Source organism: Metopolophium dirhodum, chromosome 1 (assembly GCF_019925205.1).
Source record: "Metopolophium dirhodum isolate CAU chromosome 1, ASM1992520v1, whole genome shotgun sequence".
Lineage (NCBI taxonomy): Eukaryota > Metazoa > Arthropoda > Insecta > Hemiptera > Aphididae > Metopolophium > Metopolophium dirhodum.
In genome coordinates, this window is record NC_083560.1 from 122,045,017 (window position 1) to 122,060,665 (window position 15,649).

Here is a 15,649-nt window from a genome sequence, read left to right on the forward strand (position 1 = left end):
TATTACGACTAAAAATATTTGTTATTAAAATTTAATAAGACAATATTATTGGAAATAATATAATATATCAAATTTATTGTTTTACAAACATCATTTACATAAGCGTTAAATCGTATATAAAAAAAATTACCCTGTGTCATGTTTGTGAAATGTGAATAAAATTGCTCGTCCCAATAAAACAGCATTGTCCAGTGTTACAATTTTTCTTTGTTAACTTTAATTTAGTAAATACTAATATATTTATAGAATCACCTTAAAATTACTTCTCGTCGGGTTATAATATTACGTATTAGTATCTAAGTAAATGATAATATTTTGATTAAATTAATAAAGTGATCAGTGACAATTATTAAATCGTCAAAATATTATACCTTTTTAAAACAATTGGTTTATTGGTTAACACGTTTTAAAATGCCTATAGAATGTTCAACTTTTATAATTAAGGAGACTAGCGGTAGACTAGCGTTGTTGTCACGTAATACAAATACAAGAGAAAGGAATATAAGTAGGAGTAGGTACATATTATCGTAGAATAATAATAATATTCCAATGAATTAATGAAAATATTAAAAATTAAATAATTTTAGTTTATTGATGGTTAAAAATAAATTATTTGGTGGTTGGGCTAAATTCTATGACGATGAAAACTAACAATACATTTAATTCAACATATAGATGGTTTTCAAACAAAAATATGTAAGTGATTTTCAAATTAATTGTATTATCTTATTATCTTATAATCAATAAGTTGACTGCCAATGATTTTATCACGATGTCAATCAAATTTGCATTAAATCTGTAATCAATATTTAAAAAAACTACCATTTGATTATAAAATCTGATTTACAATTATCCAAATTAAACGATACTTTCTTAGGTCTCCGTTATAAATATACTTTTTTGTTTGACTTGAAAACTAGTGTTGCCACTTTTATTTAGTTTTTGTAAAATGCTTCTAACATTGTTCGTATTTTTTTAATGATTTTTTTTTTATCAATAAATATACAATGTACTGCATATATAATTATACTGTAACGATTGTAAGGTACATCATTACTTATACCTATATTATTATAAACAAATAAATATCAAATAAAAAAAAAAAAAAAAACAATAATCCGTCAACACATTACTTGTTATCACTTTTGTTCTTCAAAATTGATATTTAAATTTTATTATGTAAATTTTTCCCCTTCATACTACATATAATAATAGTCTAGAATTTAAGAAAAATAATTAATTTGAGAAATATTGTAAACTGTACTATTGTACGTTTTTTTTTTTTCTTTAGTCGGAAACAAGGGTAAGCGTTTAATATGTATTATTTTAGTCTTAACAATTAATGACAAATAATAAAATTTGAAAATAATATGATTAATAATAATTTGTAAAAAAATGATTAAAAAATTGTTCAACTAATACCTAGATACTAACTACTTAGTTGATAGGTAATAATTTGGAGTGTAGTTTTTAGTAAATAAGTGTTAAAAATGTATTTTAGATGTGAAAAATGTTGTACATAGCATAATCATTAAAACTGTTTTCAGACAATAAGTATGATGTATACGATAAACCCTTTGGTAAGTACAAATCCAATTCTTCATGTGTCAATATAATTCTATAAAATAATGTATCTTAAATGTTTAAACCAAATGTACACAATATGAATTAAAATTTGACTTTCAAACTCCATTACACAATAAAACCAAATTGTTCTAGAGATTGGTTGAAATCGAATATTTGGTCTTGAACCGAACTTGAGGTGAACTTTTTAATCGTAAACCTAAAGTTTGGTTAAATTGTTCGAACTTTAGACAGTTCATTCCTTCTCTACAAAGTACACATTTTTTTAAATTTTAGAAGCTAATCTATTACATATTTTAAATATCTAACAGTTCTAAAAATATTTTCATACAAACATTTCTTTGTATTTAGAGAAATTTAAGGATGTATCTAAGAAGAAAGGTAATTAATATGATATGTAAATTATTGTATTTATAAATAAACAAAAAATACATTTTTGGCATGGTTAAAAATATAATTAATTTTATATTATGTCCATGAATTTCTTACAACATTCACGTTCAATCATACATTGTAATAAAAGTATTTTAAACAATTATCGTTGATAGATACCGCGGTCAACGCTAGTGGTGAGCATTTGGATCCTGGATATCGACCGTAATGCGATAACACCACCTGTATCAAACATATTCCCGCCTTTAGTATAACTACTTTCAAAACTATCTTTATGTCAGCACAGTAATTCAATTAATTAATATGTAAAGTAAAATTAAACAAAAACACACAAACAAAATAATAAATTTGGAAATTAATTAATGGGAAAAGTCTTGGAGTAAGGTATTAGAACACTGGCAACTTAACAAGTTTCACCACCAGTATTTTCAAGATGCTTTCAGCTGTTTTAAATGCCACAACACGTACCACGTCGTCTAGCCCTGGATGAACAGCAATGACTCTGCCGAGTTGCCGTGCCATCACTATCGCAGTGGTGAATTAATGTAAAACGGACGAAGCTGGCAAATGGCCCATTTGTGGTTGCGGACGGTCAGCTCTGTGCAGTGTGCCGTACGCATGGTATACAAGCATGCATAACTTGACGGATGGCTGCGTGCCCTAACATATTACAAAATCGTCTGAATATCATGATCATGGTATGCTTAATACCAAAATGCAACAAGTTCAAATGGTTGTGTAAAACCACTAATTCCGAAAGGTGCCATGTCTTGGGTAATAGTACTGGGTGCTTAAAATCTTCACTAAGAAAAGAAACATGCAAACGTCCGCCCACTCAAATTACTCCACGGACATCCAGGAAAGGGGACAAATTTGTAGGAGTTATATTGGCTAAAGGAGAAGTAAATTGCTTTTGTAGTTGTGCCCAATGTATATTTTGTGTTATTTTAATGACAACCATAAGAGCCCGATCTCTTTCAACACGCGAAACCACTCCCGTTTCAATCAGTCAATGTTTTCACACATCAATGAAACGCGAACAGTGCGCAAGAACATGCTGCATTTTGCCTAATGACGAAAACTGTTGTATCTGGATCATGGCTATTTGTCAGAAGTAGTGCGCATTCTGAAATTTGCTTGAATTCTGGCAACTGTGTCGAATTGGGCCAATCTACTTCGGGATGACGTAGAAACTCAGCACCTGTCCAATGCAAATTACATGCTCTCAATTCGTGTGGGAGCGCCGAGATGCTGGGTTAGCTGAATTTTTCTTTGAACTAACAAGATTCCACTCATAAATTGGTAGTAGTTCATTAATTTTAGTTTGTGACTTCAGCCAACTCAATACAATTGTAGAGTCTGAAAAGGCACGCACATAACGAATGCTCATTAAATTTGACAAAAGGGTCAATCTATATGACAACACGTGGGCTAACATGACAGCCGCTCACAATTTCAACTGGTGATCCAAGACGTAAGTGATCGTACACAATTCATATTGTAAACCACTGTGTGACGGGGAATATAAGACCATTCCCTCGGGGGTTTTTACACCTTTATCCGTCTATCGCGAGGGCGGCTACTTCACGCCTTTGATGACAGGGTCACGTCACTCCGACGGGTTTACGTCAGGGCGCCCTGGCGCCAGACTGACGGTCCCCCGCCGGCTACTCTCGTAAGAAGGCGCTACTCCCAGCAGTCTCTGCGAGGCCATCCACATAAGTCGCGAACGCGCGGCCGGCGAGCGCGAGCACGCGAGGTACCCGCGCGCGTCGGTCGGACGCACGCCACAAAGCTCGACAGGGCACTGGTACCGTTCGGGCGTTAGCAATGTTGCGTGCCCAGTGGGGCTTCTCCTGCCGCCCACACGAAGGATCTGTTATCCAAAGTACTCACAACGACTTTTTTCCCACTAGCATCGGCTTCGGAACAGGTTTACTGCCGCGGTGCGACCTTTTTAGAGTGGTACGGTTTTCTTTTGCCGGATTCCGTGTCCGTACCGATTTCTCGGGTTTGGGTGCCTATCGGTGGGTGTCTCTCAGCCAGAATTCCATCTTGCACGTGTTCGTTCACGAGTTGGCTGGGCCCGTGTACTCTCAGTCAGGATCACGCTATAAGCGCCAGCATGCAGGCAGAGATCTGCGTCTGCTTCGTCTGTCGCGCACTGGCGCCTATCGCCCGGGCCTACTGGTTTGTCGCAGGTGGCATGATATCCCTACTTGGTAGTTTGTTCCCGTGGGGAGAAGGAAGGTGCCCTTCAACACCTTGGTCCCGAATAAGGGCGACCCACGTCGAGGTCTTTTGACGTGCCTATCGGGACTGCCCTTCCTCAGTGCGTTGATACGCCTGGAACACGGTTATTGGTTTTGCCGTGAGTCCGCGCTCCGCGATCGGTCCGCACTGATCGCTTGCACCTTGAGCGCGGAGCTTTTTCGTAGTTGACGGGCGGGCAGTCGTATATGTAAGCAGATGCTCTGCGATCCATGAGGACCTGCACTTGGCAAGCTGCCCATCTCCGGGGTATACTGTTGGAGTGGCTGGTCTGCTCAAAACTGCCTAGCCAGTCCTCTTTTCCTTCACTGATGACCCTTCACCGTCACCACCGGTAAGTCTCTGAGACCACCTCCAGGTGCTTCCTATTACCCCGGGAAGCTCGGTTCGGAGATGCGCCCTCCGCTGGCGTTGTGATCGGGACGGGGTCCTTAGGTGACCCGGGGGTGCGAAGACGCCTTCCGGCCATTTGTCATCCACCCAGTCCTGTACCCGGGCAGAACATCGTCAGACACGGTCTCAATCCCGCGGCTCTTTTCGCTTCACATGATTCTGCACAGTCGTGTGTAAGCATTTCGTGAGGGCGCCCAAGGGTGTAGCCTTGTTCGGGCGCCCCCCATCTTCCTACCCACTTCAAACCTTTTTGTAGCTTAGCGTGTTCTAAACTACCGGGTTGCCACCCTGGAAGGTACGGGTAGCCCAGGGAATTCGGAGGTCCTTGGTCATTTCGCTAGCACCAAGCTTGACCTGTCCCGATCCCTTGTGATTAAAGTTCAGTTAACTTGAAGCTCTAGGGCTAGCTTCGTAAGACCGTACCCCGCCTACCCCTTTCCAGGACCAGATTAGTCAGCCAGTTTTTCAGCCAGTTTTAGTGCGGTAGGTAGCAAGCGTGTACTTGTACTGGTCAGTCCGCCCGCCTGACGCGTCGTGACCCGGTTGGGACGTCCTTGCCAGGCGAGTGGACGTGCCGGTAAGTCTCCACGGGGTTACCTCGACGCCCTTTCAGCGACCTAGGTCGGACCGCCCCAGGAGCCCGCATAGCCCCTCCCAGGCCAGTGGGCGCTTCACCCGTGAGGGCGCGGGAACACCAGCCCGGCGTAACCAGCGGTCCCTCGGACCTGCCCTCGATCTGCCACCTTCAGAGTTCTGGTGTCCTCGTGTTAATTGTAACGGTTGGTTTCCGCGCAGCAGCGGGCGATCCGAGCCTGCCGTCACCGTCGTCACCGCAGTTCTTACGGCGCCGGCGGGTCTTAACACCCGTTCCCCCACTTCTGCCTAACGTTACTAAGATGTTACCTGCCCGTAGTACAGGTATGTGGTCCCTGGCTCCGCCCACTCATTGGTGGTTTCAGTCTTACGGTAGCAAATTGTGCACACAATTTATATTGTCTTACTTGTGCGTGTGGTGAACTGTGCCACTGTATATGTTGGTGACCCAAATCTTCAACAGCACACATGGGCTGGCCGGTGAAACATTATCATGATAGCACAGCTAATTGGTGGTGGAGGGTGGGGCAATTATCATTAATCGTTACTGAGGTCAATGTTAGTGGTGACCACTAGAATCGTGGTTATAGACAGTGACGCGAAAACACCACCAGTATCAAACACATTGACTTAGTGTTTTGATGGTATGTAATTGGTGAGCTTGGACAACTTAAATTTATCAAAATTTATTAAATTCTATACAATTAGTACCATTTTAATGATTGTATTTTTAATATAAATATAAGGTTGTTTTTCTACATCCCCATTTCATTATTTCTAACCAATGAGAACCCTCACTTAGGTTGAGAAACACTGAGTTAATGATTAAGTGGTACACACATTAATGATCGTATTGTACTAAAAAAATTGATATGTAGTGCTTGCATTAAATTTAAGAATAGTCCATGAATAATTTTTTAAACATTTTGCATTCTCGTGGGAATTTTGTAAATTTATAAGATAATATGAAATCGAGGAAGTTTAGTTAATTTTATAAATTTGCCTACATTAAAAACAAGGTTGTTTTTCACAATGGCTGGAACTTTGGTTTGGTTAAGTTTTATAGAATAAACATAGCTCTAAAATGTTGATACTAAATTATTTAGTATATAACTCTAATGTTTTAAATAATTTATTATTATTAATGCATTTTTATATTATTTATATTACAGCTGTAGACTCTAAATTGCATGTTTTGGATCCTTTGGACATAATGAGACCATGTTAGTAAATACAAACTTTTTATATGAAACATGAAGTGTTCACAGTATAGAGTTAAGATATTCGCAAATAATTGAAATGTATATGCTAAATAAATCTATTTGAAATCTAAGGTATTATTCAATATTGTGACGATATTATTTTGATTTTATAATCTTAGTTTTTGTCTATGATAAAATGGATGACTTCATTTGTACAAAACTACAGTTTTTATTATTAGCATATAATTTTAAATAACTTGAATCGGAACACACCATGATAGTTTGTCGGTGTTTGCTAAAAGTATGAACACGATGGTTTTAAGCTGCAAATTATTCGTTTCTTTGTTTCCATAAAAGTTATTCTGTGTTAAATACAATAATTGGGGAAGGAGTTATGTCATCGGACGCCGCCTATCTTAGAGGTCCGGTGACTATGATCTCCGTAAATATTATTACATTATAAAAGGATTATGTTATAATTAATATTTCAATATAATGATGGAAGAAACAGGTAAGTTGAGTTAGGTTCACTCAAATAAGTGGCGTCTAATCGTAACCTCCATTCATGTATAGCGTAGTGTACTATATGGCACACGTGGGAGGACTTTATTTGTAATCTATTGTCCTAAAAATAACAGGTTTTTTTTTACTCCAGGATTTTATCGTCCAGTAACGTGTGCTTTGATTGAAGTGGTATCCAAATGAAATTATCCTCGTTTCCCGGTCATTGGTTGTCCGCGTATTGAAGAGGTTTTACCACGATTTTTATAGGTTTGAATCGCCATGTTATCTTCTCATATTTCACGGTGCTATTGTTGGCCCGTCGATTATCTACGTCAGAGTTCTGGCTTACATCATTCCCCGACAACAGATATAACGACCTATATCTATATAGCTTTGTGTCAAAATGAGGTATAGGCGATCCGTGAAGTTTCATCCAAGCAATCTACCCGGTCTAATAAGACGATTTCCAGGTGGCGTGGAGGTTCGGATCTGTGAGCCGTAGTTTGGATTCCGTCGATTAGACCCGTACGATCAATTGTGGTGATACTCGGGGAGTTGCGCACGGGATCGACGCTGTTAGCTGATCGCTGATTTAGCTCTGATATACCATGGTCCGGCATCGTCGATTAGACCGTACGATCGATTGTGGCGATGCTCAAATTGAGTTGCGCACAGGATTTTACCGTTCGTTCTGGTGGCTTGTTCCGGGTTGCTTACTCGGTTGATCAGCTTCAAATGTTCCTTCAGGTCTTTGTTGTTTAGTGAGTGGTTGAAGACTGTTGAAGAAATGGAAGTGAATTAGAACATTATCCGATGAATCTTGCCAGTACTAGTACTATTATCCGTACCAACTAGAAAACATATCGATTATTCGGTTGTTCGCTGTGTTTACTATCAGGACGGATTTGCGGTATCTTGGTCGTTTTTCAGGTTACGGCCATTGTGTGCGAGTGGGCTGCACACGAAACCTTTTTGCAAGTGGACTGTATGATGAAATAGAATTCGAGTAGTCTTAGGTATCTAATGATGAGTGAAAGGTAACTATCGTAATGGACAACAACAATGTTTGATGTATGACAATGTACAGAACGACTTATTGTGACGTTCTGCAATAAATGGCTTAGTCTAGTGTTAGTAGTAACGCACGCGATCACAATACGATCGGCAAATCAATAAAATAATAATTCCAATATAAATAATGAAAATGTAACGTCGCATAGTGCGAACAATAAAAATGACAAAAATTTAAACAAATAAAATATGACCGTGTGTACAACCTGATAGCTGTTGATACCACGATGTTGATGCGACAGTTGATCCAGAACGACGATTGAACGGCTACTTACGGCGTTGAGTTGACGTGCGACATTTGCACTCGACGGTTAGGTTTACGACACCGCGTACATGCGGCCTATGGTCGACAGTTGTATGGAGGTGGTCCAAACTGGACGACGCATGCACGAATAGTGTACTTACGGTTTCGAAGTAGCTTGAAATCGCCACGCGTGGGCGTCCGTCGTTGCGGCGTAGAAGGCGGCACCAACGACAGCAAATTGTTATTACACGGTTCGCTTTGCGTTAGACGGGCGGACGAGAAAACACGTGGGTACGGGTGGCGAGTGGGGCTCAATTCGCACGGCGAATATCGGGCGAGCGACCAAAATATTGAATATTAATGTATCGTGACACGGGCGGTCGAGGCGATACAAATCGTGGGTGACCACGGCTCGGGGTTGCACTACGAGAATCGAACGGACGATGGACACAAAACAATGAGCTGTGGGTTGTCGGCACGAAACCAAAACTCGGATCGTGTAGAAACGCTCGTACGCGACGAGTTCGATAAGCGGCGAGGTACGGAACTAATATGACGTATTAACGGCGTTGGCGCACCGGATCGCGACATGTGACAACGTGCCTGGACGGCTGAAAAACGACTACGTACACGGCGACGGGTACTGCTAGCTGGAGGTTTGACTGCGGTGAGTTTGTCACCACTCCGGAGGTACAAAGGTCGACTTCGCGGCGCGCTCCAGAGTAGCAAACGTATAAAACGTATAAAACAATATTTTGTTATTCGAAGTATTGTACAAATAGCGACCAATTCAATCGCTCCGCACCCGCCTTTTGCTACAGTCGTAATAATAATACGTATAACTTAATAAATATTAAATTATTTTGTAATAATTGCGTTTATTCTGTGTTTTTACTTGTTAATTTTAAGCCAGAATGGCTCTCAGCAAACCAATTACGTCGAAATTGAAAGAACGTTCTCGGACATTTCACGAAGAATGGGAGATGCAATATTGCTTTACTGAAAGCAAAGCATTGAAGCCCGTATGTCTTATTTGTTCCACTACGATTGCCGTCACCAAAAAATATAATTTAGAACGGCATTTTAAACAAAATCATTCAAGTATTAATAAAAATTACCCGGAAGGAAGTTCTCTAAGAACTGAGTTTATAAAGGAGAAAAAAAAGAGATTTGGTCAGCAGAATCTGTTTGTAAAAAAATTTGATGAACTCGAATCTATGGTAAAAATATCATATAAGATATCTTTACTTTTAGCCAAAAATAAAAAGCCTTTTTCTGATTGGGAAATCATAAAAGAGGCTTTATCAATTTTTACTAAAAACTGTAATGATAAAAATATAAAAACTAAAGCAGACGGTATTTCACTTTCGAGAAATACTGTAACAAGACGAGTAGAGGAGATGTCAAACGATATTAGCAACCAAATAACACAAACAGTAACGACATGTTAATATTTTTCATTGGCGTTGGATGAAACTTGTGATTTGACGAGTATGTCACAGCTAACCATCTTCGTGAGGTGTGTTGATGACAATTTTAATGTATTTCAAGATTTATTAGAGCTCAGCCAGTTGGAAACTACAAGTACCGGAAGAGACATATTTATGAAAATCAAGGAATGTGTCGACAGGAAAGGTATAGCGTGGGGAAAAATTAATTCTGTTTGTACTGATGGAGCACCCGATATGACGGGAAAAATAAATGGTTGTGTGGCCTTGTTAAAATAGTTCTTAGGCCGGGAATTAATTTTATATCATTGTATCATCCATCAGGAAGCTTTATATGCCAAAGATATGAAGTTTAATTATGTTATTGATCCTGTAGTACGCTGTATTAATTATATCCGAGCCAAAGCCCTTCATCGAAGACAATTCAGGGTTTTATTTGAAGAAGAAATCAATGAATTCGGTGAGTTACATTTGTATTGTGCTGTCCGCTGGTTATCTAAGGGTGAAATGCTGAAACATTTTTTTCTTTTGAGGAGAGAGGTCTTGCAATTTTTAATAGAAAAGCAGGCAATGCCTGATGAGCGAGATTTACTTGAAAGTGAATCATGGTTATGCGATCTTGCGTTTTTAATAGATATTACACAGCACCTCAACATACATAACCAGAAGCTGCAAGGGAAGGACTGTTCGTTACCAATAATGTTCAATTTGGTTTACGGATTTAAAGCGAAACTCTCCCTTTTCTTGACAAATTTGACTAGAAATAATATCGATCATTTTCCTACGCTTGTAGATATAAGAGGAAAACTAGAAAATACTTCGCCTGACATCTCGAAATATCAAACAAAAATTCAATTATTGTTGCAGTCTTTTGAGAACAGATTTCAGGATTTTGAGAAGGACAAAAATAACATTTTGTTTTTCATGAACTCATTTTCAATCACTTTAAGTGAAATACAAAAATATTCATGCAATATCCAGTTGGAAATCACAGAAATTCAAAACCACGTTTCCTTGAAGCAGATATTTACCGAAACTGTATCATCACAACCACAGCTGCAGTCTTCAGAAAATTTATTAAAATTTTGGAAATTAGTACCAAAAGAAGACTTTCCTGCAACGTGTGATCTTGCCTTGCAGATTTCAAGCAGATTTGGATCAACATATATTTGCGAAAAAGCTTTTTCTACTCTAACCTATGTCAAAAATAAATATCGTAGTTCGTTGACTGCGTCTCATATTTCAGATTTGATGTTGTTATCAACATCAGATTTATCACCAGATACTGAAAAATTATTAGCTAATAAGTTTCTTCATAGGCCTCACTGATGTTTTTTTTTTAATATTATTAAAAATTAAAATTAAAACATTTGCAATTTAAAATGTTGTTTAATTTAAATACCTATATGTCCTATCTAATTAAGTATCTATTGAAAATATAATTTTAGATGAATTATAAGTGCAAGAAAGTCTTGTTCATAACATGGCCCGCCAACTAAATCTAATTGCAATCATAGCCCGCTTCCAAAATAAATTGGGCACCCTTGGGCTATAGCATAGCCTATGGGTTGTTGGCTCTGTTAAGGTTTGTCCCGTTACTAAATTAATGTTTAACAATATCAATCGTGGATTAAAAACTATCAGTATTATAATTTATTATACTAAAATTATATAATAACAATCAGTCAATCACAAATAATCTAATATATAAAAACTCGTGTCACGATGTTAGTGTACGAACTCATCCATAACCGGTGAACCGATTTGAATGACATTTTTTTGTATAACTGGTAGGTATGAGAATAGGTCGTAACATTTTTCCACCCTTCTACCACAATCAGGGAGAGGTGTTCAAATGAAGATTTTAAGATTTACGGTAGTCATTTTTGTTTATAAATGGTTAATATTGGTTATAGGAGAAATACATAAAAATTAATTAAATAGTATTTATTATTGGGTTTTAATTGGTTAATCGGGCAGATCAGTTGCATGCATTTAATTTTTATGATTATTTATTCACAATGCTATAATTTATATTATTTATCTTACAGCTAAGGTCTACCCACATTATTTCTATAGACAAGAAGAAGATATAATATGTAAGTAAATGTTTTTGTTTATGTACAACACTACATTGTTTCTAAGTTTCTGCTTATTATATTATGGATTATATGTTATAAAAGGCCACGACTCGTGACTATTAAGAGTGGTTTATGTCTATGCATTGTGATTTGTGAATGTAATATAATAAAATTATAATATAGTATAATATATTATAATTATAATATAGTATAATGTAATATGCATTTGTAGAGCCATGGTTCTTAACAATGCGTTATGATGTAAAAATGGTTTATGAGTTTGTAACTTAAGAGTTAAAAAGCAATGTTAAAATTTGTTATTAATAAACTGAATACTGCATAAGACTATTCAGTCCCAGACAGATAAATGATAATATTATTATAGTATTATAATAACGTTATACTAATATTATTCGTTATTATACCTAATGTTATAATAATATTATTAATCATACAATTGCTGTCTGGGGTTATGTTAATTATATTATTATTAATTATAAATATTCAGTTCTTAAACATGTTCATTAAATATTGAGGTAGGTAACTATTAACTCCATTTTGAAAAATATACAACGCTTTAAAAAACTTTTTGTGTGATACTATTTTATCTTGTAAGATATTTTTAAATGATTATAATAAATATAACGAACTCACTTAAAGCATCAAGGTTAGTCATCTCTTCAAATTTGTCAAGAAAATATGGGAATATAAGAAATCTGAATTAATGTTTTACTTTAACATTTAAATTTTTTTCTAGTGATTAATTTCTTATTAATTTATGTATTTCTATAGTAATAATATATTTTTTTATGATATATTATTGATTCAATATAATGTTAATTAGCCTTGGACGAATATAAACAATTATACAGTAAAATAATATTTAGTGAGTATGAAATTTAAATTCTATTTTATTTGAAAAATAAATAAAAATATATGTTTGTACAAAAATAATCTTAGCATAACTAGGATTTACTAGTAAAGTTTGCTAGATTCTAAGGAAATTAAAGTTATAAAGGTGGGCATGTGGGTGTCACTCTGCTGTACAGTTGGTTACAAGTGGATCACTGTAATGCAATTTGCATTCAATAATATATTATCATTGTATAAGGAAAATGGTTCTGAATGAAGATGGTCAGTGAGTTTATGATATTACTATAACATTTGATGATATTATTGTGAATAAAGTAATTCATATAATAACCAGGTAAAAAACATTGTTTTACATTTTCAATCCTTAGCTAAATATCCGTAAACAGCTCAGAAATAGTCAAAATATTTTAAAAATGTTATCCAGTATGGAAATTGGTAAAATAAACATAATATGGTGAAAATGTCAAGTAACTACAGTAATTCGTTTTTAAACTACAACAAAATAAGAAAATTGCTACATGTCAAATCGAGATAATATCTAAAGCTGTAACCATTTAGAACTTCTGATGCTCATAAATGTTTAATTTGAAATTCCGGTAGATTTTTGTTTTTTGATAAAGGTAAAAATATTTATGAGAAATCGTGTAATACATTATGAAATCATAGATTGAAAAAGAAAATTTTTTATGAATTTCCAAATCAAAATCATTTGCACATTTTTGTTATTTTCAAGTACTTTGTCAAAATTCAAAATTTAAATGCTTCAAAAAAATATTTTTTAGCAATACTATTTACTTCCGATTTGATAAGTAGTTATAATGATTTTGGCTTTTGGTAGAGTAATAAAGATCATTTTAAGTTTGCGTACAAAAATATCTTTCGACAGAACTCTTTCGAACTATAGTACGTTTTTGAACGGATTGATTCCTGCGCGATATCTAGTGCCAACACGTGCGTAGAGTATTTCGTGTAACTATGTTTGAAATTTGTCACAATTTACAGCGGCGTGGCATTAGTTCTGGGTTGTGAATTGGACCGCCAGAGGGCACGTTAAGTATGGCCTGAGATTATAATAGATCAATCCTTACCTACGAAGAGCTAAGCACGGTCATGCACAAAATAGAAGCAACCCTAAATTCGAGGCTATTAGGCGCCCTCTCTAGCGACCCTAACGATCGTGCACCACTCACAGCAGGGCATTTTTTGACTATGGATCTCCCAGCCTCTATACCGCAACCATATACACAAAACCATCCACTAGCCCACACTTCACGTCAACGTTGGACTTTGATTCAACAGATCCAACTTTACTTCTGGCAACGATGACAAAAGGAATACATACCTAAACGAAGAATAAATGGCAACGACTAGACCGTAACCTGGCAGTGAATGACTTTGTCATCATTAAGGAACTCACCCCACCACTCACATGGAGTACAGCACGTGTTGTCAAATTTTCCCTGGTGAAGACAATGTCGTCCGAGTAGCTGATGTCAAATTAGCTAATGGAAAGACTCTCAAGCGTCCAGTGGTGAGATTATGTCCGTTCCACTGTGATTGAATGTGGGATCATTCAAGCCCGTTACTACTGTGATTGAATGTGTGATCATTCAAGGAGGGTGGTATATTCAGGCGTTGTCGTGACCGGTGCGACAGCACAGAACACGAGATAACCAGTACAAAAGGCCATACCGCGGGCTGGACAGCCAGTCGCGTTGCCGTAATCGTTGTGTGTGCGCCATGGCGAAAACGTTGTTTGCGTGCGTTTATGTTATATTTGTACCGACTGCACGGGCAAAGTTAGGTTTAGTTTTGTCACCGTCACCTCACCGCACAGACATCTATATAGTACTAGATAGCATCAAGGTCGGGGGGCAATTGAATGGATTTTCATATGATAAATAAGATTAATTACGATTTATTTTGTATTGTATTTTATTATTTCTAGACCTGTAGTTTCAAAAACAAAAAAAATATTTTATACAGGATGTATCTTATTTACGGTTGATTACGTGAATCAACCGGTGACACGAGATCCAATCACGGCGTCTCTCACGAACGTCTCGCTGAAGTGCGTGAGATGAGAATCACAGAAGGCCGACGCTAGCTCCTATATGCTTAAGGCGTCGCGTCGGGTGATTACTTCTCCGAACATCCCTCATGAGTACCTTGACCGATAGATGGTTCGCATTAGCTATGAGCAAAGATGCGTCCCTGGCGGGAGAGATCAAACCGAGTGGATGGGAAGGCGCACTGGCGACCTGGTTGGCGGAGGGGTTGTGATTTGGATTCAGTCAATCGTTTACAAATGACCAAGCTCTGGGGGGAGGACTCCGATGTTGTGCGCCGGAACCAACCTCAACGACTGGGTGCCACCAGTGGCAAAACCTTGAACGCACCAGCCCTCGGGCCGGCAAACATAGTTTGTCGTCAAAATAAGCACAATTTGTTACCGTAAGACTGAAATCACCGAAGAGTGGGCGGAGTCAGGAACCACATACCTGACCTACGGGCAGGTAGCATCTTAGTAACGTTAGGCGGAAGCGAGGAAGCGGGAGCTAAGGCCCACCGTTGCCGTAAGAACAGCTAACAAAACTGCGGTGACGACGGCGACAGTGGCCTCGGATCCCCCGTTGCTGAGCGGAAACCGACCGCTACAAACAACACGAGGCCACCAGAGCTCTGAAGACGGCAGAGCGAGGGCAGGTCTGGGGGACTGCTGGCTACACCGGGCCGGTGTTCCCGCACCCGTACGGGTGAAGCGCCCGCCGGTCGGGGAGGGGCTGGCGGGCCCCCGGAGCGGTCAGACCTAGGTTGCTGAAAGGGCATCGAGGTAACCCCGTGAAGACTTAATGGCGCTCACCCGCCTGGCAAGGACGGCCCAACCGGGTCACGACGAGTCAGGCGGATAGACTGACCAGTACAATTACACACCTGCTACCGACCGCACCAAGACGAGTCACGTTGAGAAACTGGCTGACTAATCTGGTC

At 38.0% G+C, this 15,649-nt stretch overlaps 1 protein-coding gene across 1 annotated transcript; it reads left to right on the forward strand.

The window, feature by feature from the left end:
- Positions 1-10,274: 10,274 nt before the first annotated feature.
- On the forward strand, positions 10,275-11,033 carry LOC132953604 (general transcription factor II-I repeat domain-containing protein 2-like). Its single transcript, XM_061025983.1, has one exon. It carries the CDS (start codon positions 10,275-10,277, stop codon positions 11,031-11,033), a length of 759 nt encoding a protein of 252 aa, XP_060881966.1.
- Positions 11,034-15,649: the final 4,616 nt, after the last annotated feature.

Coding starts and splice junctions, on each gene's coding strand:
- LOC132953604 (XM_061025983.1), top strand. CDS start 10,275: ATGCCTGATGAGCGAGATTTACTTGAAAGTGAATCATGGTTATGCGAT.